General features: G+C 43.5%; 10 protein-coding genes across 10 annotated transcripts; 2 read left to right on the forward strand and 8 right to left on the reverse strand.

Moving 5' to 3' along the window:
* Positions 1-730: 730 nt before the first annotated feature.
* EAE97_006059 (uncharacterized protein) lies at positions 731-3047 on the reverse strand (the record flags this gene model as incomplete). The annotated part of the gene is made up of 4 exons (XM_038876572.1): positions 731-1346; positions 1511-2588; positions 2633-2752; positions 2813-3047. The coding sequence occupies 4 exons, from the start codon at positions 3045-3047 to the stop codon at positions 818-820; spliced, it is 1962 nt and encodes a 653-aa protein (XP_038732279.1). The 3' UTR covers positions 731-817.
* Positions 3048-3269: 222 nt separating this feature from the next.
* Positions 3270-4118, forward strand: EAE97_006060 (uncharacterized protein; the record flags this gene model as incomplete). The annotated part of the gene is made up of 4 exons (XM_038876573.1): positions 3270-3306; positions 3357-3516; positions 3573-3768; positions 3879-4118. The coding sequence occupies 4 exons, from the start codon at positions 3270-3272 to the stop codon at positions 4116-4118; spliced, it is 633 nt and encodes a 210-aa protein (XP_038732280.1).
* Positions 4119-4307: 189 nt separating this feature from the next.
* On the reverse strand, positions 4308-7127 carry EAE97_006061 (uncharacterized protein; the record flags this gene model as incomplete). Its single annotated transcript, XM_038876574.1, has 5 exons — positions 4308-5675; positions 5725-6029; positions 6094-6124; positions 6185-6639; positions 6695-7127. The coding sequence occupies 5 exons, from the start codon at positions 7125-7127 to the stop codon at positions 4308-4310; spliced, it is 2592 nt and encodes an 863-aa protein (XP_038732281.1).
* Positions 7128-8524: 1397 nt separating this feature from the next.
* Positions 8525-10460, reverse strand: EAE97_006062 (uncharacterized protein; the record flags this gene model as incomplete). Its single annotated transcript, XM_038876575.1, has 5 exons — positions 8525-9216; positions 9267-9353; positions 9406-9619; positions 9672-9806; positions 10188-10460. 5 exons carry the CDS (start codon positions 10458-10460, stop codon positions 8525-8527), a joined length of 1401 nt encoding a protein of 466 aa, XP_038732282.1.
* A 762-nt stretch (positions 10461-11222) lies between these two features.
* On the reverse strand, positions 11223-12769 carry EAE97_006063 (uncharacterized protein; the record flags this gene model as incomplete). The annotated part of the gene is made up of 7 exons (XM_038876576.1): positions 11223-11493; positions 11555-11757; positions 11825-11881; positions 11932-12051; positions 12131-12214; positions 12364-12544; positions 12648-12769. The coding sequence occupies 7 exons, from the start codon at positions 12767-12769 to the stop codon at positions 11223-11225; spliced, it is 1038 nt and encodes a 345-aa protein (XP_038732283.1).
* Positions 12770-14257: 1488 nt separating this feature from the next.
* EAE97_006064 (uncharacterized protein) lies at positions 14258-15165 on the reverse strand (the record flags this gene model as incomplete). The annotated part of the gene is made up of 3 exons (XM_038876577.1): positions 14258-14669; positions 14734-14949; positions 15002-15165. 3 exons carry the CDS (start codon positions 15163-15165, stop codon positions 14258-14260), a joined length of 792 nt encoding a protein of 263 aa, XP_038732284.1.
* Positions 15166-15598: 433 nt separating this feature from the next.
* EAE97_006065 (uncharacterized protein) lies at positions 15599-16798 on the forward strand (the record flags this gene model as incomplete). The annotated part of the gene is made up of 2 exons (XM_038876578.1): positions 15599-15782; positions 15837-16798. The coding sequence occupies 2 exons, from the start codon at positions 15599-15601 to the stop codon at positions 16796-16798; spliced, it is 1146 nt and encodes a 381-aa protein (XP_038732285.1).
* A 731-nt stretch (positions 16799-17529) lies between these two features.
* On the reverse strand, positions 17530-22087 carry EAE97_006066 (uncharacterized protein; the record flags this gene model as incomplete). Its single annotated transcript, XM_038876579.1, has 4 exons — positions 17530-20063; positions 20112-21465; positions 21576-21715; positions 21862-22087. The coding sequence occupies 4 exons, from the start codon at positions 22085-22087 to the stop codon at positions 17728-17730; spliced, it is 4056 nt and encodes a 1351-aa protein (XP_038732286.1). The 3' UTR covers positions 17530-17727.
* Positions 22088-23304: 1217 nt separating this feature from the next.
* On the reverse strand, positions 23305-24585 carry EAE97_006067 (uncharacterized protein; the record flags this gene model as incomplete). The annotated part of the gene is made up of 2 exons (XM_038876580.1): positions 23824-24585; positions 23305-23758 (listed from the first exon to the last, which is right to left on the reverse strand). The coding sequence occupies exons 1-2, from the start codon at positions 24441-24443 to the stop codon at positions 23305-23307; spliced, it is 1074 nt and encodes a 357-aa protein (XP_038732287.1). The 5' UTR covers positions 24444-24585.
* Positions 24586-25234: 649 nt separating this feature from the next.
* EAE97_006068 (uncharacterized protein) lies at positions 25235-26038 on the reverse strand (the record flags this gene model as incomplete). The annotated part of the gene is made up of 1 exon (XM_038876581.1): positions 25235-26038. One exon carries the CDS (start codon positions 26036-26038, stop codon positions 25235-25237), a length of 804 nt encoding a protein of 267 aa, XP_038732288.1.
* Positions 26039-26136: the final 98 nt, after the last annotated feature.

Raw genomic sequence — 26136 nt, forward strand, 5'->3', positions numbered from 1 at the left:
TATGTATATGTATATGTATCTGTGTAGAATGGGGTAGGTAGATGGGAGGAAGAGGATTTGTATAGAGAGACTACATGTATGTATGTACATGTTGATTGATGTACGTTGGTTGCTTTTCGGTGATAGGAATATTACTACTGTATGGATAGACTCAGAATATATATGTGAACTTTCGAATTGCTTTTTGGAGAGAGAGTTTTAGACTCGGCTGTGAGTTGGTTAAATGGATGGTTTGGAAGGAGATTTTATAATGTTATATATAGGGCGCCATTTCGGTGGTGATGGAAACTTATTACTTCTTAGATAGGGGGTTTTTTGTGCAGGATGAAATATTTCCTTTTGAAATTTGATGTCCGTTAGAGATGGGGATGAGGGAGGGAGTTGGGTGCTCTGGATCGATGTGGTGAAATTCTGGTTTTACGAGGGAGGGGGCTTTGGGCTGTGCTAACACAGCTTCATTGGTTATTTTAGATATCATGTTTTTTTGTATTGTATGTATGGTAAATGACAATTTTGACGACTACATGATTCCTCATGAACTTTCTATTTTGTAAGTGTTTTATAAACTCTCAAATCAAATTTATTTCTATACCAATCTCTGCTTTGATTCGTATGTCATGGGAAATTTCTGTCGTTAATGGATAGATAGTCCTTACATTTCTGCCACTGAAAATCTACTGGTGGTGTTGTGAAGAGAGAATGAGAGAAAGAGAAAAATCTGATTGTTTGAATTGTGATTTCAGATAAACTAATTATGTTTGTATACCTGGTGGCCACCTGACAATCATTCGAGAGTAGATGTGTTCAATTAATGAGGTCAGACTAAATTCATCCATTGCCGCGCTTCGGATTGAAACAGCTTTCTCGAGTCTTCAACTGTGTTCAATCTGTAAAATCCTATTCGGCGATAATGGTTGCTACCTGACTCCACAGCAGGTTGTAGAATTAAGCCGGAGATTGGTTTAGCCTGGGCACCGAGTTTACAAAAGTTCAAGAGCCAGAGGTCTTCACTGCCGGTAGCACAATTGTCTGTTATTTCGGCATGCTCTAGATCATATTCATGGTCCATGACCGAAAATTTGACGCTCATGGGATACAACTTCTTCCATATGAGCTTACCGGGGCCTTTTGAGAATGCATGAAGGCGAAGTATTGGGGATTGAGAGTCGGTTGCAGGTAGGTGCTCGTGATTACATTGATGGGAGAGCTCTTGGTCTGTATTCAGAACTTCGGAGTCTTCCATGTGGAAAATCTCTTGGTAGAATGAGAGGTGTTGGTGAGAACACCATGACCAAGAGGGCCAGCTTGAGTCTAGGGATGAGTTTCCGAGAGGTATCCACATCAAGCTTTACTTCATATTAGCCCTGAGGGTAAGAGAAGGAGTTGAAAACTCCGACGTCGACCTGAATAGACCGGAACAAAAATGAGAAATAAAAATGATATTTGTGGTACTTATTTCAGATTTCGAGCACTGATCTGAAAGGGATAGTTCAGTGCAAGTATTACTTACCATCTAGGAAGGTCCTCGAGAAATGTGCCATAAACATTTTTATGAAATCCAAGGCGATTCTGAAACAAAGCAGAGCAAGCTGCAAAAGCAGCTGCTTTATCTGAAGAGTATGATAAGTTGCGCTGACAGTACTGGTCCACCAGATTGTAGTAAAGCCGTACAAGTGCGTCGAAACTAAGATCATTGGAATTGAGTGCAGTCGGATTTCCAAGCCGTCGGGTTTTTATGAAGCCAGCTTCTACTCGTAAGCCTGCGAGGTCATTCTCTGTAAGTTCTTGCTCAGGGCTTGTCTCCATAAAAAATCCCTTTCCACACTCGAAATACATCCTTCCACAGGTAAAATGTAGAATACGGGGAGAAAGAACACGTTCTTGTAAAGTCCACGCCCTGGTATTCCAGATACTTCTCTGATGAATGTCCCACGTCCAATCAATGGGAAATTTGTTCTGCGACCTGTACAGATCTTGACTGAACAGAATGTAGGTTCCAGGCTCGCTATTCATCGGGTAGAAAGGCAGTTTGACTGCTGGCTGTAACGAGGGATAAGGAGGTAGGAAGCCGGATTTACTATTGATACCAGATGTAGCGCAGATACATAACGCCGCGTTCCCGTAAACATCACCCATACGTGCGATTTCTATGGATTTATCGGGAATGGAGTCTTGAAGAATGCAAATAGAATCGATCCACAGATACTGAAATCCCATATCACGAGTAGCAATGACGGCATCCCTAAAAGTGGCGGGCAAATCTTCCAAGGGCATACCCTCCATTCGAGACGACACAGTTGATGTTTGACTCGTATATTGAGCTTCAAATGGGTGTTCTTTGGATATTCCCCAGCAGTGGCTCAGGGTCACATATTTATCGATAATACCATTACCCATGACAAGCTTAGGAGGCGAGCTTTTAACATCGATAACTCTTGTGGGAAGGATACTGGGTGTCGTGCCTCGACAAGTATCATGCTTATCGCACATTTTCAACCACATCTGTGCAATGCTGATAGCTTCATAATTCCATGTTCGTGATCCAGGACGAACCAGGAAGCACTTCGAAGCAGTGTTTCCACCGTCGCCTACTCGAGTTAGTGATCCAGTCGCCCACGGAATCGAATCTTACCATATTCTGCGTACACAACAAAACTCGCGTCAGTTTCCCAAGCTCCATCCACTTTAAATGTGAGGTTGTTATAAACTGGCAGTTCCAACTGACATCCATACTTTGCGGAAATATTCACTTCTGAGAAGCGTTAGCACGGTGAGCAATTACCACACAAGCAAGATTAATATAGATTTTTACCCCCATTCTTTGAGAATCGGCTTTCTGCGAACTTGTGGAGGAGAACATCTCTCAACACTCCGCAGAGGCTGCAACCATTACTAAACGAGGCCAAAAGACCTGGGAAGTAAGGCGTTGTATCTTTTTGGTGGTATGGCACTTCAATCTGATACACCCAATCTTCACTACGTCCGGGTAAGCCACGGTCAACACAGAATTTCTGGCACTGTCTGCAAGTAGTATTGACTAAAGCCATGTTTTCATTGGATGCTGCTTTCAGGAATCTGCACTTGCCGCTGAGATGAAGAATTGGAGATTTTGAAGAGGGAAGGCCGGGGTGTAAAGGTACGGGTAAGCTCGCTTGAACAGCCAATGATGCCAAATCCCTGCTGTCTCCGTGAGCGAGTGTAGGGAGAATATGAATGAGAGTAGTACAGTGTTACTATCTCTTGAGAATCATATCAAGATCCTGGACAGTATGAGTACTTTGAACGATATCGACGGAGAAAGTGCCCGTAACCAGAACTATCAGTGCGACAGAAGCTGAAACATATGGGTTTTGTAGGCGCTGCGTTACTTCTCGGTGCAATGACCTGTCTATTGCTGGCACTGAAGGATGGCGGCATATTTTCACCATGGTCGAACCCAAAGAACTGGGGATGTCTTCTCGGCTTTGGGATCTTGATACTCTGTTTCCTCGCCGTCGAATTTGAACTAAAAGATGGGTATGTCCTAAAATTTCAGCTCATTCTATTTATATGATACTAATATACTACACTAGAGCTATAATCCCGTTCCGAATTGCATCTCAGCGTACAGTCGCAGCAAGTTGTTTGTTTACAGTTCTGTTCAACATGGCTATAGACACCCACATCTATTATCTACCTACATATTTCCAAGCCATGCGTGGGACTACCGCAGAACAATCAGGCATCAGAATGTTACCCTATCTAGGATCCAATATTCTTGCCACAATCGTGAGTGGGCTGTTCAAATAGTGCTTCCTACTGAAGACGCACCTATTGGGAACTCATCGCCAGTCTTTTCTCAAGCCTTGGATGGCGCGTTAGCAATTGGCATTGCTCAGAACATACCAACTAATACGCTTTCCCAAGAAGTGAAAATGATTCCTGGCTTAGATAGCTCCGAAATCATCGCGCTAGGCGCTAAGAATTTGACAAGTACCGCGCCGACAGAGTACCTTAATGGAGTTCTAGGTGCATATACTTATGCATTGTCTCAAACTCTTATTCTTCCTATTGCAGCTGCTGGTATGGCATTCGTATGTAGCCTTGGAATGGAATGGGGAAAGGTGGAGAAAAAATAGAAATGTAGATCAGCCACGAGTCATCCATGTAGCTAGTGATCAACCAGGTCTCTCTAATTGCAGTATCTAATTGTAATATTCAAGACAAATCTAGATTTAGAAAGGTATCAAAAACTTTCCAAACCATTGCCAATCATCCCCGAGGTAGGACTCAAGTTTCCAATCCCGACATTTATCCAAACTTTTCTTTTAAGTGTAAATCGTCTCAGTCAAAGCATTGAAACTCAACCCCTCCTTCGCAAAATCGACCCCATCCATGAACAATAGCGGCATCTCAACTAGCATACCCTTAACCCTGCTCAACTCCTCTTTAACCTCCTCCACGCCCCCTGGGAATTCTTCCTTTACAACATGTCCATAAAGATATCTCGCAGGCTCTTTATCTTCTTCCTTGGTATCCTTATCACTAGGCGATACAAAATACTGTTCGTAAAATTCATGGTAATCATCCCAGTTCCTCACATTATCTGCCGGGATGGAATGGAAAACTTTCGAATAAACTTCTGTGTTAGTTCTCGCACGACCATTCCATAGATCTGTGAATTCGGGAGAGAACACATCTTGGACAGCGATATCATAGTCGGAGCCCCAGTCGTAATCGTTGGGATCTTTGTTGATGGGCATATAGTTTGCATCAGGTCTGGTCCAATCTTGTGGTGCGATCATGCCGAGATGTTTTCGGAAAAGTTGTCTACGGAGAGAGGTGGCATATTTTGCGGCTCGGAACTCGCGACCGTTCATGTATGAATCAACGGTCTCGGTGTCTTCGATTACGATTGCGATTTCAGAATCGTGAGTGCCGAGCTGGGAGCGATCATTGAGGTTAGCCGAACCACAGATTACAACACGATCATCGGCGATGAGAAGTTTGGTGTGGATATAAAGTTCCTCGGTGACGAAGGCATCGAGCTCAGCTTCGGGGGAACCATTCCAAGGAATGGATGTAATAGATGGACCATCTTCCAAATAGCATGCTGCTACTGTGTCATGTTCTTGGGAACGAGGGGCAGCTCTTTGGTATTGGTCATACTCGTAATTTTCTTGGCCCCTACGAGCACCAGTGTCTTCACCGTAACCGCCATATCCAGCACCAACGATATCATCGTGCTCTTTTCTAGCACTTTCATAACTGACGCCACTTTCTTCTTCGGTTCTAGCCATCGTACCGTTATCGTTAAGTCTATCATAGTTTCTCAAATTGTAGAATCGGATGTAATCCTTTGGATCGGGTACTCCGGCATTAGCAACTGTTTCCATAATTGAGTTACCGCCGCGACAGATTGAATTATATTGATACTCCATAATTGCACGAGTTCCCAAAGCATCATCTGCATGGAGATCGCCTGCAAAAGCTGGGACTGCTGGCATACAAACAATAACTTTATATTGTTCGCCATTTTGATAAGCACGAATGATTCTGTCTGCGATCGCCGCTCCGATCTTATTTTCAACAGGATGTTGCTCATCGGAACAGGCGGTGATAAAGAACTGGTTTTCGATGTAGATGAAATGTTGACTTCGTTGAATAACCTCAATGTAGGCATTGGCGATTGAGTGCTATCTAGATTAGTATCCTGCGGCATGATTTTTGGAACGACAGAATTACCTCAGTGGCTACACCATTGCTCCACTCAGTACAACTTCTTACAAGTTGGATAGAAACGCCGCTTTGATCATCCCTATACCCTGAATTGCCTCCCGATCTGCCAAAAAATGTACCCGCTCGACGGAATGTATCGGAGATTGCACCCTCGGTAGATGAACCGACATTTGTACCATCTTCGTTATAATATCCATCAGGAATATCATTAGGAATCAAGGACAATGCTGTGTATCTTGTATCTTGAGTGTCGTATTTCTCTCGGAAAATAAAATTCCATCTTTGAACAAAATGAGCTCGGAGATCCTCGACTTTGAAGTGTTAGCCATTCAAATTTGGGAGTATAGTAGGGGGGAGTATCTCTAATTAACCTACCAACTGGTCCTGTCAACGACATTGATAGATCCTACAACAACAATTAGATTTCATTGTCTGACAACTCGTTGAGTATTTCCAAGATACATACCGACCATCCCATTCTAGAGTACTTCGTACGATCAAGCTTATTCTCTTGCCAATTTGCAACATCCTGGAAGTCATACACTCTTGCGTTATTGAAATCTTGACCTGGGAAAACAATATTGTCTAGGTCACTTGGGTGTGCATCAGCAATTGGATGCTGATTCACATCCCATCTACCAAAGCACAAATCTAGACCACCCATGAAAGCGACCTTGCTATCAACTAGACAAAGCTTTTCGTGATGTGCCCAGTAAAGAATAACATCATTTCGGGCTCCATATAAAGCTTCAATGCCCTCTTTAGGAAGTTGTGCAAGATCAAAGTCTCGCAAACTGAAATTCTTCAAGTCGGTAATAAGTTCCGATTCGACGTGAATACCGCTTGGAACATGATCCGGATGTCGGAATACCGAAATGTTAGGATGAACCTCTAAAGCCTTCTTGGTGTGCTCAGAGCATACTGACATCGGGGTTAGTCCACGTGATATGTGGCCAGAAATGAGGATTAAACGTACATGTCAAGACCTTAGTAACCTCTTTGTAAATAATGATGTTAACTTTGACGCCTCTCTCAGCAGCAGCCAAAAGCATACGGTCGATTCTATATTCCTCGTTTGCTGATGGGGGTCTTCTCAAATAAAGCTCAGGGGTAAGCCACCAATCCAGAATCCAGATACTTTCCTGTGCCTCTTCCAAAGCGACAGATACAGCCCACATATATGCACACCCGTCGATATGCCATTTAATATCATGGCCAGTTCTTGGAGGAGCGAAACTGCCAAATCTATTCTCATTTCCATTTATATGAAGTGCATGGCATGCCTCTCCGATATGAGTGTGGCTGTGTTTCTCGCCGTCTGAGATTCCTGCAACCTTCGACACCTCTGACTCGACTTCATGTACAAAGTCGCCGATGGCAGCTTTGGCTTCGTGGAAAAAATGAGACATTCTGAGAGATATTTTGGAATAGATGTTGAATTGAAAGATCTTTGAGGGAGAGTTTTGTTTATGTATCTAGATACGAGTGTATTCGTAGCTATAGTGGGGTGGTTTGGGGGGCTGGTGGAGTGATTTTGGTGGGGAAGCTCTGAGGCTGTAACTCATGGGATTGGTGAATGTTCACCGTTAATATCGGCGACAATGCTGTGAGTGAATTTAATCGTAAGAAGTCTTTACTAATGTTTATCAAATTGTGGAGTTGCGTGTTATATACGAAGTAGTTGTTAAGATATCATGGAGACTCATCAGTGGAGATAGGATAGTCTGTGTTTTGACCGGTACTCTCTCTGTTTCATGTGTAACTTTCGGCTGATGTGAGACGTTACGGTGTAGACCCTGCAGCTGGGAAATGTCCATGTCTGTGCATTCATTGGCATGGCATGATATAGGGCTCAAGAAGCTTTTTGCCTTATCCGTATGATTGGCTCAAGTGGGACATTACCCAGGAAAAGTATATTCTTGGCTGCTGCATGACAGCTCAGCTGGAGAATCGTTGGCTGGAACTCACAAGCTTCCCTTACATATCTATCAAAAGACAGTCGATCTAACATCGATCAAAGTCCGGATGGACCCAGCCCCCATAGGCACGCGTACGAACAGCGTCAATACTGCGTTTACACGAGGAACCAATCTGCGCCGCGATGTTCTGGTGATATACCAATACATCTGGATTTTTGTATGAAGAGTTCTCGTCTGTAGAACTGACGATTCGTAGAGTTCCGAATATAAATATGTCGTTACCAGAGTTTGGATTTTTTGGATACCATATTCTCAATCCTGGGGGTTCATTGGCCTTCAAAGAAGACGGAGTAATATCACTATTATAGTCGAGTAAACTTTAGCAAACACCTCATACTCAAATGTGCCCTGGGAGTAGATCAACAACAGATAAACACAAAATGCCAAAGTCGATGTGAAATATAATTGGAGAGTTGGATGGAAGGAGAGGAAAGCCCAGCTTTAGTTCGCTTATAGGCACGTACCTGCCTGTGTTGGAGAATATGCTAGCGTGTTTTGTTTTTCTTGCAATCGCACCTCAGAATTAACAATTGCCAAACTCGAGAACACTACATAAAAGCGAAGATCTGTTCGATGACTTCACATTGGTACAATTGGATGAGACTCTTAAGTCTTCACTAAATCTCTAGACAACGATCTATACCCTCAATTTTTCTACTGGATATCACGACACCGATTTATGGGGTGGCAATGTATGCATCATACTTTGCTTTTTCAACACTCCAGCAGCAAGAAGGGCAACAAGATTGGGATGAACATAGTTATCCTTCTATCTGCTCATATGTGATTCAGCACATCATCCTATCATAGCATCTGCCTCAAAGTCTTCACGACTTCTTAATGGCATCGGAAGCTCTCTCAGCCATAGCATACACAGTCACTTGTAAATGCGCACTCTGTATCATTGGAAAAGTACCCGCATCAACTACTCTCAAGTTATTGACCCCATATACCTTGTAATTGGAATCCACAACTCCTCCATAATGTCTCTTCATCATAGAGGTAGTGCCACTCGGATGGAATGTCGTTCCAATAGTCGAACGAACCCATGCCTCAAAATCCGCATCTGTTTGTACACTCGGGCCTGGTACTGTCTCAACCGGCGATAGCGGTGCGAATATTGGTGTGTTGATTATTCTACGAGCATACTTAGTTGCAGCGCTTAATAGAAGCAGATCTGTCTGATGAGTAAGGAATCCAGGATTTGCTGATGGGGAAGTGAAAGGATCGGCGGATGTGATCGCGACCGATCCACGGGAAAATGGATGCTGAAGACCAGAAAAAACTGGTCCTCCTCCGAAAATGAATTCCATTATTGGCATTTTGTTGGATGCGAGATCTCGAGTGAGGATTTTGTATTGAGCTTCATATCCTGCCAAGATAGTCGAGTCGACATCGGATGGTAAATATGATGCTGGGGTGATAGATGAAGCGGAGGATACAATCTGTGAAGTTGTATTGGTGAAGGAACGGGTTCCAATAAATGCATATGCGCCTCCCCCTTCTATCGAGTATGGACCTATTTTGCCCGATTAGAATTATTTGGGAAGTTTAATACACTTTACGGACCAGTTCTGTTATGCCTATATAATGCTAGCATCTCGGCATTGAAAGTCGCATTACTGGTCAAATTGTTCGCGGAAAGGTAAATATCCACTATTTCTCCAGTTAGCGGATGGTTTTATAGACTTTTGCTTTAACAACCTACACGTGGTACTAGCTCTGAGCAATGGATGATCTTGGAAATTCGCCCCAACTCCTGGCAAGTGCACCACAGTTTCGATATCGAATTGTTCAAGTAAAGGAGAGCTTCCAATTCCAGAGAGTTGGAGCAGCCGAGGTGAATGGATAGCACCAGCTGCGAGAATTACCTCCTTCGCCGCAATTACGGTTGATCTTGAAAAATTGGAGCCAGCTGCATACTATTCTCGTGGTCAGAACGTTACTGGAGGAATGTGGTCGACAAACATTTACCTCTACACCAATGATTGCAACCCCATCGTTATTTACTTTAGTGATCAGTTTCGTCACCTGTTGTCCCGTTAAGAGGTGCAAATCGGTTCGATTACTTGCACTATTCCAATAAGCGGTTCTAGAATTTGAGCGGGTCTAGTGATTGTGGATTCCACAGGGCACCATTTGCATCTCCATTCAAAGAGTCAAACACCTTGCGTATTCCGAGGTATTTCATAGACGCAAAAAAGTACTCTACCAACATGTCAGTAAAAGTAGTTTGATTAGGACAATGTACTCAACTGAATGATGGCCAATTAAATCTTGGATAACTTGAATGAACCTATAGACATGGTCAGCAAGTACGTCGATTCTCAGCACAGATTTATTACATGGCCTTTATATCCGTGTGCTGAAGAATCCGTTTGAATATCCCATTCTTTTGCAATTTCAGGTGCAGGTGGTGTGAAATTAGTCAACTGATGGACAGAAATTTAGTTCATGAATTATTCAATTCGTTCCATATAATGTGCTTACTTTCTTGAAATATGGAAAGAGTTCATTCCAACCAACTGCTCCTACTTCTATCCAACGATCATAGTCTTCTTTTCCAGCAAGATCGAAAGTCATCTTATTCAAACAAGAACCACCGCCTACAATTTTACCAAGTGGTATGGCAATTGACCTGTTGTTTGTAGCTGGCTGGGGAGCATAGGTTAGATTCCAATCATACTGTGTCCCTATCGCTCCATTCCCAATTCCTGCGAACAGTGGAATGTATATGAAGTCTTCTCCCTGGTCACTATACATCGTCAGATGGTTACGTCAGACTATATTTATACACTCACAATTCACCGGCCTCAATAATGAGAACGTTTGTCGCTACTGACGGTAAGCCTTTTATCCAAAGCAACAAAATGAGTGAATCTTAACCTGGAATCTCTGACAATCTATTTCCTACGACAAGCCCACTTGTTCCACCACCAAAAACAATAAAGTCATAACTAGACAACAGTGCAGTATCACGTCCGACTATCTTCCCACCAAGAGAAGCTCCACGAGACGCAATTATGAGCGAAGATAGTATTGTGATAATTGAAAGCGATCGTATGATGAAGCAGTATAGAGGCGAAGATAGTACGGACGTCCACCACTTGTACCAAGTAATGAGTGGGTAGGTGAATGCATTACTTGAATGCTGAAGGGCTGCAAGAGATCCTCACCCGAGAGTTACATTGCCAAGTCAGGCCTACATACGTGCTGTCCCTTGCTGTGACCCGATCCGGACAGCAGTCAGCTCAACATCTAATTCTGATTGGAAGGCCAGACTTGTCGAAGAGTTGTTCGATTTCCACACATATCATTCAGCAAATAGCTGAACCAGAAGTTCCCAGAATGGACTTTGAAATATATCCCGTTACACTCACGCTTACTATTCCCGTCACATGGCTGCACTTTGATTTATTCAATAACTCATATCAGATAAACTAAGTCTTCACTACCGAAAGGGTTCTCACTAAAGACTAATAAGTGGCATCATATGATTACCATATTGATGAATGCACCTCCGCATTACGAATCCTGCAGCTTAACCAATATCTTCTTCCCTCCAATCTCATTTTTCGTCGAAAGATCAACGCCAAAACTTACCCCTCCAAATCCAGTCGCAACTACTTCTCCTTCATTTGGCTCTAATAGTCCTTTCCAAAGCAAGGTTTCAAGTCTTGGGATTAGCTTCTCTACAATGCTGTTGGTTGCGTCGCCTAATGGCTCTCCAAAATTTCCCATTTGTCCAAGGTGGACGTGATAAATTTTGATATCCTTTTGTTCTTCGATTTCGTCCCTATTTATTATTTAGTGGAAGTTATTTCCGGAGCGTGAAGAGATTGGAAGCTTTAACATACCAATCATTCGTGGTCGAGAATGTTTTTTGTGTTTTGGCTGTGGATTTGGTGTTCAAAACAGCCAAGCCTACGGTGGAACTAGCAGCCGACGCATCGAATATACCCGCGAACTCTCCCGATGTAATTTTTTCGATCTCAGACAATTGTGTTTCGGTAGATTGTTTGTAGTCAAATGTTGCATCTGCACCGACAGATGTGACAAGCTGTTGTGGGTTAGGTTAGCTACTTCACAAATCTCATTTCAACTTTATTCCCTTTTGCGAAACTCACCTCAGCATTAGATTGCGAGCATGAAGCAAGGACTTGGTATCCGCACAGTTTCGCAAGCTAGATGTTCGTCAATGCCAATATTTCCAAATATATATAGATACACTAGCCTTAATTCCGTATTGTCCGACGTTCGACGTGCCTCCTAAAACAATAAACCATTCTGGTTGATTCTCGCGAGTGGCAGGATACATGATATCATTTCCCTCATCTAGACAAATTGCTGCCGTCTATCATTATTGCAGTCAGTATTGCTCATTCACAAATACTATGGTATTTGTGACTAGCAAGAAGGAAAGATTTGCTCACCAAAAGTCCCACTCCAATTGTCGCAGCTTCTTCAACCGACACTCTTTCTGGTCTCTTAAACGCCAGTTTCTCATCCATTAAATGCTATTGGAGATAGTTAACCGTTAGCCTCTCTCTCGTTTCAGTCCACCATTCTCCATTCCTAATTCCCACCCAACCTCATTTCTCAGACTACGCGTTTCACTCATCATTCGAAGTATCCTGTCCGAATGGAAAAGGAACCTCAAACATACAAACTCCTGAAAAGTACCATAGCCCTCCTCTCCGACTCTCGTCGCACATCCAAAAATGCCATCTCCAACTCTGAATTTCTCAACGCCAGGGCCTAATTCAACAACCACTCCTGAAGCGTCACAGCCGAGTACTATTGGGTAGGATGGGATAAGGGAACCGGTCTGTCGCATTATATTGTCCCTTCAGTTTTAGGTCAGTGATATGTTCGTAAGAGGTATTGGTAAGATGGGTGATGTACGAAGAAGAGGGAGTGAGTAAGGAATCTGGGAAACGGAGAACTTACAAAGGATTAATTCCTGTAACCAACGATTTCACCAAAACCTGATGCTTTCCCGGAACAGGTCTCTCCAGATCATTAGAGACTTCCCAGGGGGAATTACGGTCCTTGATTACTACGCCTCTCATTTTTTGAAAATGGTTCAATTAATAATTTTTCACAATGGAGAATATTTAAGACACTGGAGTTGCAATAAATAAAAGTAAGAGTAATTTTGATTTTGTAGAGAGCTTCAGCAATACAATTGAATTTTATGGTTCGATGTTGCTTACCCCTCCTTTGTTACATTCCCGCTAAATTTACCCCTCATTTGAGCTCGCACAGACGAGGCTTGGGGGTTTATTGGCAGGAAGCTTTGTGGCCAATGGAATGTGAGAGTTTCAGCCTGTAGAGAATTCAATGTGTTACATTGAGAGAAGATTTATGTTGTGAGATTGGTTAGGTTTTGAGAGGGTATGAACGCGTTTATACTTTGGGCAATTGAGACGGCCAATTGGATGGTTTGGGTTCGTGCATTTGCTTGTTGGAAGTACCCAGCCTCTTACTTCGATTCATCAATGTGGTAATATGCTACTCCTTATTTCTACGAATAAACGAGTCGAAGTGAAGCAGATCGTAATGTTTGGAACAGATATTTTTACTTTTTTCTGTAAACTTCGGTTGTGAATGCCTATAAAACAGTAATTCTTTGGAGATCATCTAATCTATGAAGGTATTTGCATGAATACATTCCATAGTGGCTCAACAAAAACAAAAGTGTAGGAAATTTAACTATGGTACTTGGATAGAGACAAGCTTATTTATGAGACTATCGAAGGGGCTACCATGCTGGAATGAATAGAATGACTGGCATAGAGTGTTCATTGCTTGACTTGGTTAAGGACCTTTCGAAGCATTCGTCTAATGTATCAAAATCATTACCAAACTACATTGGAGGGGGACATTTAATGAAATTATATAATAGAAGACCTATCTGATGTTTCAATCATAACCAGCATCCTAATGGAATTAGTTTCGAAAACGAATCTGGCGCTAAGGATTTCACCATACATTTTTATCGACTTTCAAGAAAAGAAAGAAGTTCAGTGAGTGAGATGGAAATAGAATGTATATTAAACGAAATAGTTCGAGCACTAGCTAATTGATACGCGACATCTAGCTTCCAAAAAGTGAACCGAAGCATTTGTGCCAAGCTGGATAGCGACCACTAGGATGTCAATTTACCTAGGTATTCGATGATTCTTCTCGCTTGACAGAGTTCTTTAAATACACGCTAGCAGGCTGGCAGGCTGTCGAAAGTCAATCGTGTCACTTACACGGGAACCACTCCTCAGGACAAGTCCAAGATGAAGCAATTGTGAATTCAGTATGAGGGGTCTGCATTAATTTCAGGACAAAATGCTCATCAATCAAGGAATTTAATTAAATTTATATGTACCATTAACATTTTTCTACTAAGTTTGAAAATCCTCCAACTTCATTATGTATTCTAACTAACATTTCCCGTCATTTTCGTCTCTAGTTTCGTTCGTTCGTTCGTCTCGCTTGTTCATCAACAGATATCTATAAATTTTGTTCGGCTCTTCACCCTACTTCCGATTCTCGGCTCATTCATTTCATGATAACCGGCCATCTTTCTCCCCAATTGGTGCTCTAAAGTCATCATCCTTCTTCTTTCCATCACCATCTCCATACATCCAAAATTGCAACCCCAAGAATAAATCGCAGCACATCTGGAACATTCCGCAAATTTTGAAAGCCCATGGTATAGCACTTGTGGCCGTAAAAAACCAGAACATCTTCATTATATCACCGGCAATCCAGCTGGCCATGACTGAAAAACGGAAACCTTTGCAGGATCGAGATTTGTAGTTTGCAATGATTTGGGGAATTGGGAGGGTGGCTTCTACGCCGAGTCCAATATAGCCAATTGCGTCAGAGTAGACGGAATAGAACCATGGAGCTGGAGAGAGAATGAGTTCGCACGCGATGAGAGCTATGAATAGGTAAAGGAGGAATTGCCAGTAACTGTGGTTGTTTGCGTTAGCATCATGTAACCCTTTGGTAAGTAACACAGTGAATCAATGCGTACGGTTTTGGGGAACGCCATTGCCAGAAGTTGTATGGTCTTGACGCTCCATCCCCGTCTCTGTGCCCAGCAAATGGTATAGCTGCGTCTCCTCCTTTCGACGATGGCGATGGTCGATGATCAAGCGCAACCTTCAACAACATGATTTGCATCCCAATCATAATGAATGACTGTATCAGTAAGGAGGTATCGAAATGGGCTCCAGGATAATAAAAAACTCTAGAAGGAGGATTAGCATTAGTCTTCCGATGTTCATTGCAGGACAGCGTACCTCAAGAACGATGCTACAAGCATGATCAAAGGGATATCCAGAGAAAATCCCGCACTGGACTTGTTCCTATGTATCGAGTATGTCTGATCCGCATACGACGTTATGGGAGATATTATGATAAACATAGGGGCTATATAGCCAGTGATGAATGAAACGAGACCCATTTTGGCTGTGGTAGTTTTGGCAATTTGAAGCCAGGAATGGCAGACGTGATAAGCTTTATAATGCAAAGTTCATAGACACGAAAAACTGTTTGACAATGACAATTAGAAAGAATTGAATTAGATGTTGTGTCAAATCAACAGATTCAACAATAATTAATTTGGAGATAGTTAGTTAATGAATCTCATAATTGATGACATAATAACCTTATTTTACTGATCGGTACTTGACTTTATCCGAAATCCGATATTCGTCGATGCAGTTTCTAGATCGACTTCTCCGATAAGATAACGGATAAAGTTAATCATCCCTCCAATGGTTGCGATGGTGACGAAGTCAACAAGAGGGGAGATGTTTCACTACCACCACTTCTTGAAATGACGATGATACTTTGAAAGACTTGCTACACCTAATTGCATCTCATACTAATATACAATGTATAGTGTATTTAATAAACCTCAAAAGCGCAATAGCGCAACATCATCCAAAGTAACACCATCCAAAGCAACACCATCCAAAGCAACGCCATCCAGAGCGACACCATCCAAAGCACCATCATTCAAAGCAACACCAACAAAGGTTGCTCTGAATGGACTATTTTCTGATGGCAACTGGAAATGTAAGCTACCTCGAAACGACATATCTATTTATCATTCAGTTAACATAGCGACAGGTAATTGCAACCCCAGACTACCCGCCGTAAGATTCCAGGTCAAGAAAGAAGGAGCAAATAAAGGTCGATGGTTCTACACATGTCAAGAACCAAAAGATTCTAGCTGCGGTTTCTTTCTTTGGGACGATAAAGCCAAAGGAAGAGAGATGGGCGCAGTTCTGAATAATACAAGAACGGAACCTCATACACCCGAATCACACTCACCAGTAACTCCATCGAAAGATAAAAGGACGTTAGAAGGGCATGCGATTGCTAGTAATAAATGGCTTGAAGATATTGGGAAGAAGGAAGATGATGAGTTTGGGGCGTGGCCTTTAACTCGAGAGGATGAGGAGAAAGCGGTCAAGACTGTTGAGAGAACGGACCCTGGAAGCTTTCCAGAGACCCCAAGAAAGGGGAAGATGGATGGCAAGACAGCAACACCGGGGAGTAAAAGAAAGCGGGGCGAAGGAGAAAGTCATGGTGCCAGTATGTATCCTACGCCTACGACAAAAGGTACACGGGACGAAGACATTTTTGGCACTCCTTCTACGAGCCGCAAAAGAATAAATGGTGGGATGTGGGATGGGAATGAACGATCCGTTTTATTTAGTCCCGCGGAGACACCTTCTCCCATGAGATTCAAAGATGCTGCAATGGGTCCACCTCCCAAGTTCATGGCTTCTCCTTCCAAGGGCAGCACAGTGGATTCGCCGCAAAACTACGACATGACGGAAGACATTATGAATCTCCTCAAGGATCAACACATCGACGATGAAGTCTCCGCTCAACTACGTCAAATTCTAGCCAGACATGCACTTAAAATATCTGGTATCGTGAAAGGTCGGGATATCACACGCGTAGCTCTTAAAACCAAAGATACAAAAATTGCAGAGCTTCAACAAAGGATTACCCAGCTCGAATATAAGCACGATATGGATGAAGCAATTATCAAGCGTCTCAGGGCTCAGAATGCTGGCTAGAACTCTTTTGAAATGTGCACGAGGGGAGAAGTGTACTCCAGGATTTATCGAGTAATTCAATCCACTTTATCCTCCTTTCTTATCCTCGATGAAACTATCATTCGCCTCAGAAGTCAGCATTGAGCTCCCCACAAGAGTCTCACTAACAGGTGTCACATTTCATTCGGCACCTTTATATACGACTCTAGATCTCAAGATCTCAAGATCTTAGCGACTGAGCCTCCTAATTACAGTCATGGAGAAGAGGCAGGAATGGAAATTTCAAACCCTCTCATATATGCGTCTGACTGATTCAATAACCCTAATGCACATATCGCACCACCTCATATATACATCCTTTAAAGTAACTTTGAGATTAACAAATAGTCCTCTCGAATATCATCATGGGCGGAACTTAATACACTGAATATCGAGCCTAGAACACAATGAGCACGGCGGTTACTGGAACCCCAGATATCGTTGGCAAGAAAGCGCAATGCCGTAGTATAGCCATCCCCGCCGCAACAACACACCACAGTACGTACCCACGAATGATTCGAATACTAGGCATGGAGTAAGGCGCTCACTCCAGTTGAGGGTATTCTGAGAAAAGAGACGGCAAAGCGATGCATTCAAATAAGGGTGAAGGGCGTAAAATTGCGTTGCTCTTATCCAGAAAGTCCTGGATTAGGCTGTTCTCCACAAATAGTTGCAATTAGCTCCAAAATACTTCAGATTTCACATCTAATTCAAACAAATCAAGACCATGCAAAAGAAGAACCCAATTTTTTCAATGTTCGCGTGATAACCATCTATCCATTTCAATATCCACCCCTAAACTCCATCTACACTAATACCGCAAGCATGCATGCAATGATATCTTAACCCAACTTTAGCCATTTTTTTCTCCATGTATCCCATTCATATCATCTCACGTCACAACAATCCAATCATCCGACCCATCTTCTAGCACTCTTAAACATTCTGACCCAAGGACCGAATTCTCCCCACTCCTCTGCACTCTCCTTTGGCACGTAACTACCGACATCTGCCATAATAGTTCTCTCCGGATGAGGCATCATAGCCAAGACTCTTCCATCCAAACTTCTCACTGCTGCAATACCCTCAGGGCTACCATTTGGATTGTATGGGTATCTCATTGTGGGTTTGTCAAAGTTATCTGTGTATCTGATTGGGATGAGGTTATCAGAGTTCAAGGCTCCCAAGTCTGTGTCATTTTTGAACGAAGCTCGACCTTCACCGTGTGAAACAACGATAGGCAAGGAACTACCATTCATACCGTGGAGGAATACAGATGGTTTCTTGGCATTGTCTTGGATCTTCACCATGCTGACTCTGCCTTCGAATTGTTGAGATTGGTTATCGGTGAAGACAGGCCAATGAGAAGTACCAGGAATAAGTTCAGATATGCGGCTAAGCATTTGGCAACCGTTGCAGACACCCAGTGCGAATGTATCAGGACGTTTGAAGAAATTCTCAAACTCTGGTCTAGCTTTTTGTTCATGCATAAGAATGGAATTTGCCCATCCACGACCAGCACCCATGACATCACCGTAAGAGAAACCACCACAGGCAGCAATACCAACAAAATTGGCCAGAGAATAGTGTCCGGAAATGATGTCGGTCATGTGCACATCAATAGGGTCAAATCCTGCAGCCTTGAAAGCAAATGCCATTTCAGCATGTCCGTTAACTCCCTGTTCACGGAGAATAGCTACACGAGGTGCCTTAGAGAAGGTGGATGTGATTGATGCCGTCAATGGAAGAATGTTCTCCTTAGGTTCGTAGGTAAGGGTATAGTGGAGACCAGGATCACGATCATCCTTAATATTCTCAAATTCGACGTCAGCACAATCAACGTTGTCTCTGAGACGTTGCATCTGGTAAGATGTCTTGGTCCATTGTTGTTGAAGCTCAGACCTTGACATGTGTAAGATTGGCTTCTGTCCATAGCGAATGGCGAGTTGTTGTTTTGATGCAGTTGGTACTCGTCCAATCTTTCTGATGAGTCCTGGTGGAGGACCACAGGTAGCAAAACATCGCATAAAGTTGACCTCGTCCGATTTTCGAACTTGGAAAATAGCACCAAGTTCTTCGTTGAACAAAGCTTCGATGATGTGAGATGGGGATGCGCTCTTAGAAACTCCATCAAGCATGATCTCAGCGCCACATCGACCAGCAAACATCATTTCGGCAATGGTAGTCAACAAACCACCATCTGAGATATCATGGTAAGCTAATACTACTCCTGACTCATGTAATTGTTGTAAAGCATCAAAGTAGTCAATAATGAGATCAGTATCTCTGACATCCGGTGCTTCATCTCCAACTTGACCGAAAGATTGCGCAAGGGCTGAGCCACCCATAGCCTTGTGACCTTGAGCAAGATCAACATACATCAATGTAGTCTCTCCGACATCTTCAAGTCTTCGGAGTGCAGGTGTCCATGTGTTACGAACATTTGCGACTGGCGCAAAGGCTGAAATAACCACAGTCATAGGAGCTGTGACTGTTTTAGAATCTCCGCTCTTTTGATCCTTCCACGAGGCTTTCATTGATGTTGAGTCTTTGCCGACAGGGATGCTGACTCCCAACTTAGGGCAGAGATCCATTCCAATGGCTTGAACTGCCTCGTACAAAGCTGCACCTTCACCAGGTTGGTTGACTGCGGCCATCCAGTTTGCAGATAAACGAATGCGAGGCAAGTTGCCGAGAAGATGTGCTGCACCAATGTTCATCAAACTTTCGGCAACAGCCATTCTAGCCGAAGCTGCACCCGAGATCAAAGCCAACGTAGGCTTTTCACCCATAGCCATAGCCTCACCAGTCTTCAGTTTACCACCAATGTTAAGAGCACTAGCTGTGACAGCTACGTCTGCGACAGGGGTTTGCCATGGTCCGACCATTTGGTCGCGAACGGTCAAACCTCCAACGGAACGATCACCGATAGTAATGAGGAAGGATTTGGAGCCAACAGATGGAAGGGAAAAGACACGCTCGATGGCCATTCTTAAGAGATCGTGATCGGGGATTTGGGGGTATGCTTCTTTGAGGGATTTCTCTGCGTTGAATGGGAGAAGCTGTGGTTTCCTAGACTGAACGATTCTTTCTAATTTTCTGTCTTTGGGGAACAGAGTAGACATGGGGAGATCGATGGGTGTAGGGTGCTCTGTAGAATCTCGATCAGTTACCACAAGCTTGGCAACTCCATCTTGATCCTTGGGAACAACAGTTCCGACATTGGAGAAGCCACATCGTTCACGTTCTGTAAATGATTAGTACAAGATTTACTACGTTTAAAGACGAAACTTACTAGCGATGCTCGTAAATCTACCAAGGTCTTCCTTGTTCACAATCAAGACGTAACGTTCTTGAGCTTCGCAGCACCAGATTTGTAAAGGACTCATACTGCCATCCGCACTCTCAACATTTCTAAGCTCAAATTTACCACCGTACCCGGCATCCTTAACAAGCTCCGGCAAAGCGTTGGATAATCCACCTGCTCCTACATCATGGATGAATGCAATAGGATTTTCATCCTTCAAGGCTCTGCAATGATCAATAACCATCTGAGCTCTTCTTTCCATCTCTGGATTTCCTCGCTGAACACTGTCGAAGTCAAGCTCAACTGAGCTCTCTCCAGCAGATGTGTTACTTGAGGCTGCACCTCCACCAAGACCAATCAACATTGCTGGGCCACCAAGAACAATTACATGAGCTTCTGGTTTGACGTCATTGCCATTCTTGATGGCATGTTCTGGTCTAACAGTACCGAGTCCACCAGCGATCATGATAGGCTTGTGGTATCCGCGAAACTCGTCCGTTGAGGCATCTGCATCTGTAAGGAGAGTACGGAAGGTTCCAGCAAGACATGGTCTACCAAACTCGTTGTTAAATCTAGCACTACCAATTGGTGCCTCCAACATAATGTCCAAACTACTGGCATAATGTGCTGGCTTGCCAACATCCATTTCCCATGGTTGCTTATGACCCGGAATCAAAAGGTCTGAAACCCAAAATCCACAAAGACCAGCTTTGGGGCTGGAACCTCTACCCACGGCACCTTCATCTCTAATTTCTCCTCCTGAACCGGTCGCTGCTCCTGGGAAAGGTGAGATTGCTGTAGGATGATTATGAGTCTCCACCTTCGCTAGGATATGCACAACCTCAGGGGTTTGCTTCCAACTACCAGTAGAGTATTCGGGGGCCCAGTGACTGGCCATCTCTCCTTGCAAAACGGCAGCATTGTCGCTATAAGCTGATACGGTGAAATCTGGATTTTTCTTGTGGGTGTTTCGAATCATTCCAAATAAGCTCATATCCATACCCATGCCATCAATTGTCCAGTTTGCATTGAATTGCTTATGTCTACAATGCTCAGAGTTGACCTGCGCAAACATAAACAATTCGACATCGGTAGGTGATCTGCCGTGTTGGGTGTATTTTTCAACAAGGTATTCCATTTCTGGGGTATCTAGAGCAAGACCACGCTTCACGTTGTATGCTTTCAAAACTTCGATTGGTGTTGAACCCTCTACCCAAAGATCAACAACTTCCAAGGGAATCGGCTCCCCTTCTTCGAAAATTTTGTGCACATCTGGTTCTTCGGCACTGATGTTCTCGGTCATGCGATCGTAAAGGATATCTTTGAATGGCAGATCCTCCTTCTTGAGAATTAGGAAGTCAGTAATTGGTCTGAGCATCCAGATAGAATCGAATCTCCAAATAATTCTCCACATAAGGGAACATGTACTGAGATGAAATCACTGATGCTCACCTCTGCCTCAGATGGTTCCGCGAACTTTATCAAAATAGCCCGACCTCTTTCAATTCTGTGAACTTGGGGTTCGAGACCGCAGACATGTGCGATGTTTGTAGCCTTGGAACTCCATGGAGAAAGATTCCTTGGAGTAACATCTAGTAGATTGGAGGGTTAGTGTCTGCTTACACTGCACTGCAGTATGTAAAAAGTGACGAGGGGCCATGGCGGGCGCGCATTGAAACCCTCGATAACTACTTTTCACTGCCCAGTTGTGCTGGACAATGAATAAGTGACGACTTACAATAAATCTTGCTTCCCAAATTAGCCTCCAAATCCACTCCTGAGACTGGAAGCAGTTGTTTGATCTTGGCTTCAGTTTCTGGATCCGAGTGTCTCAAATGTGCATAATGAATCCAAACACCCGTAAGTTCTACCTTCACTTGATGAACATCATTGATTCTGGCCGCGAGCTTCGTAGTCTCAGCTGGAGTGAAGCAAGAATCACCAGGCAATTTAAGGTATTCCATCCTGTCTCTGCCTGTTGTGCGATGAAGCACAACTCGAGAATTGTTCGAATTTTCGATATATAATTTTGAGGGAATGGCGGGGTTGGAGATGAAAGAGGAAACAAAAAAATTATTTAAATTTCCCCGCGCCGATGAAATGAGTGCGACTCATACGAGTACACGGGTGAAGGTCGGATGATCTACAATGCACCAACCTCTTTTGGAGAATGTGGAATCATTTTAAATGTCATATCAATATCATGCCCTCTCAAGCTAGCTATATAATCTTCCAACGCTAGCAATATCTTGCTGTCTATGTTGGAGATCTAATTATAATAAAAGGTCGACTATGCTAGCGCAATATAGTTAATAGTTGGTTCATAATTGAATCAAAGCATATTTCTTGAATTGCTTAGAGTACCTATGTATGGTATGTATAACATCCATACCTATGAAATTCACATTATAGCATTCTGAAACATTTATTATCTTATCAACACGTGAAACCAAAATACCCCACCCCACCCCACCATTAACCGAACCGCCCGAGCCATCTCGAGCCATTATCCTCCAAAAACGAAAAGTCTCTTCCAACATCATCATCTAAGATGAATCCAAGAAAAAAATCCAAAAAGAAAGTCTCTCAGGCGTGAGTCGAACACGCGACATCCAGATTACAATGAACAATTACAGTCTGACGTCATAAACCAACTAGACGACCGAGAGTGATAATCGAGTGAACTCGATCAGGTCGGGCTACCACTGAACCATGGATGATTTAGTGATTGTTGAAGAATGTAGCACAATTTGGCAATATATACTCATCACCACATACCCACAATGCTGAAGTGACAACCCTTCCAATACACCTATGAAATTCCTTTATACATTTTGACGCTCTTTATATTTTTCTTTTGGTTTACATGCAGAATGTTTTTATACTTACTCTGATATTGTACGGAACATTTTCTCTGGTTCCATTAAGATGTGAGAGGATGACATATAGGTACCTAAATATACGTTCTGAAAAGGCAACAGTCAAGTGACATCCAGACATTATATCTTTCACAGTAGTTGATCAGTATCAATACATGTCACAATCGTGAAATGTTATATCCATCTTCCATTTTCACTTTGTATCAAAAGATTCATAACAGTCAAATTGCTGCCATCCCGTTAAACCCATCAATATACAAGTGTATGTATATCACAATTACCATATGCACATCATAACCCCATCATCCAACCCTCCCAAACCTCTTCACCAACTCCCCCCTCCCCAAACCCAACAACCCTAACTTCCTCAACCCTCTCCCCTCCTCAAAATAATCCCTCCCCATCGCCATTCCGGCCAACTCCACCACCGCTCTAAGCTTCTCCACCCTAACCCCCAACCCCTCCGCCAATACCAACCACGGCACAAGCAAATCCGGCACATCCTCTGCAATAAACCTATTCTCCATCTCATTCGGCGCGTGTAGCCCATTATGCGGTTCCGATTTCCTCGCTAGCTCAACTAAATCGGTGAAGTGTTGATCATAGCATTTATTCGAAACATCCAGGACAGAATCGAGTTTAAATCCCAACTCGCTCCCAATCTGAAGACGCACAGCATCGATTGCTTGAATAACGTTCGATACCGAGCGCGTAAGTCCTTCTTTATAAAGGAAGAATGATCCCGGACTTTCGATGCTGGATAATTTTAGTGCTCATTCATCCCATTCAAAAGTACATTAGATGGGAACAGCAAAACTCACCGACCAGCATTCATCAGCATCATAACCGGATGAAACACCCCATTAATATTCCCCAAACACACCTCCACCACATTCTCACACCAACACAACTCCATCGGGAAAATCCCCCTAACCTCCTCTCTCAATCCCCCATCAATCCTCCCCAACGCTGCAATAGAAAATCGACTCTTCCTCCCCGACACAGACAACTTCCCCCCACTCATCCTACACGAATACGGCGATAGATTCGTCTCCAACACACACTTCACCTTCACATCCCCGATCATGTCTCGAAAAACAAGCGAGAACAAATTTCCTGGTATAGCAATAATAGTATGAGCCTCCAAATCAAAAACTCGCAATTCATCAACGATGGTTTCCTGTCCTGTAGACGGAACAGTCAAAATCAGGAATTTGGAAAAGGAAACCGCGTCGCCGATATCGTAGGTGAGTTTTGGATTTGCAGAATCAATAGAAGCGGGCGAATAGAGCTCGAGATGCCCATTGCAGAGGATAGAAGAAGAGTGGGAGATATGCGAGGGATGGGAATACACTAGGACATTTGTGCCGTGGCGCGAGAGATCGGCTGCGAGTGCGAGGCCGGCGGGTCCAGCGCCGAGAATTGAAACTCTTTGTTGCATGATATGATGTGATGCTGAGGATTGCCTTTATAGCACACTGAAATATAAAGCAAAGCAAAATATCTCTCCCAATATTCAACTCGACAAACAAAATACCAAACACGAAGAAACCGCATACATAAACCCCGTTTATATCAACATTTCTTCTTGTCCATTATCTATCTCCTCACTACCCTCCCCCTTCGTATCGAAATCCCCTCTTCCACATGAGCACATTTGATCTAATTACCAACATCTAGGGCGTGCTTACCTGCAGCTCAGCTCCTCCGGTTAATAGCATCTATATTGCTGAAGACTTGGCTATCGCTATTTTGCAAAGTACCTACCATAGCATAGCATGATTGAATTCCTCTGCGAGTCAAATATTATATGCTCCAAATACCTCTATTCCCTGTAATCACTGAATGCACGCAAGGAAGTTGGCATACAGGATGTTTTGCAAGGTGCGGGAGAAAACCTGCTTGTGAGGAAGTAAGCGGAGTTTTCAAGTTTGAGGACTGTTCTTTTCTGCTAAGTTGCAGGTTACGAGATTTATTCTGTTTAGATGGTAGAGATTATTTAATGGGGTGGTTTTTTCCTTCCTAGGATTCTTTGGATTTACGAGTATGTTTCACAGGTCTCTGATACTGAACTGGATCGTGGAAGACCTATACTCGTGTACAAGTTACCTACCTAGTAGTAATTATCACATCGTACTCAAGGTCCTAGAATACAACTAAAACAGAACTGAGAGTGGCCAAATTCCACAATTAAGAAGCGATGAAACTTTCTCATAATCCATCATCAGCCCCTCAATTCCCAACTCCCCCCTTCACAGCAACCGTAACCAACAACTCCATCTGCATCCTAATCTCCCCCTCTCCCCTCCACCCCTCCCACTCCCTCACCATTTCCCTCCTCGCACTCTCCCTCAACCTCTCCGGAATCCCCCCATACGTCTTCCCCGACGAACTAACATCTAACCACCTCACCATCTCCGGCCCATCCCTCGCCACCTTCACAATCCCATTCGACCCTATTTCCCAGTTCTCAAAGCCCGCCTTCCCTAGCAGCTCCTCCATCTCCCTCTTTTCCAAAAACCTCGGTCCACCTTCCTCCTCCACAAACCCCACATAGGGTTCTCTCCCCAAAACCTCCCTCTTAATCCTCTCATGCAGGGCCTCGAAATCCCCCGATCCCCCCGAAATCCCCAGTTTTCCACCTCTTTTCAGCACCCTGAAACATTCCCTCAATGCGCCCTCCTGATCCCCCACCCAATGAAACGTACTATTCATAAACACCGCATCGAAACTCTCATCCCCAAAGCGTGCGAGATCCTCTGCGATGCCTTCATAAAATTCAAGATTGGTTTGCTCTCCATAAGTCGAGAGAGCGAGCGCGATACGAGAAGAACTGGGATCGATCCCAATGACTTTTCCGTCTGGGACAAGCGAGGAAATGTGAGCGGTGAGATTGCCGGGTCCGCAGCCTATGTCGAGGATTTGGATGTTGGGGGTATGGGCGAGAGCGAGTTTTTCGAGGAGATACTGTCCGGCTTTGTATTGGGTATCGTTGACGAGGGTATAACCTTTTGCTAGCTCAGAGGTATCGCTCATGGCTTGGTATGTTCGGGTTTTTGCGTCTTGAAGGTGGTTTTCTAAAATCTTCATATATCATCTACGAGATGGTATGTTTAGTTGAAGTCTTATATCTC

This window comes from Botrytis byssoidea, assembly GCF_014898295.1.
Source record: "Botrytis byssoidea strain MUCL 94 chromosome Unknown BBYS_011, whole genome shotgun sequence".
NCBI classification, from domain to species: Eukaryota; Fungi; Ascomycota; class Leotiomycetes; order Helotiales; family Sclerotiniaceae; genus Botrytis; species Botrytis byssoidea.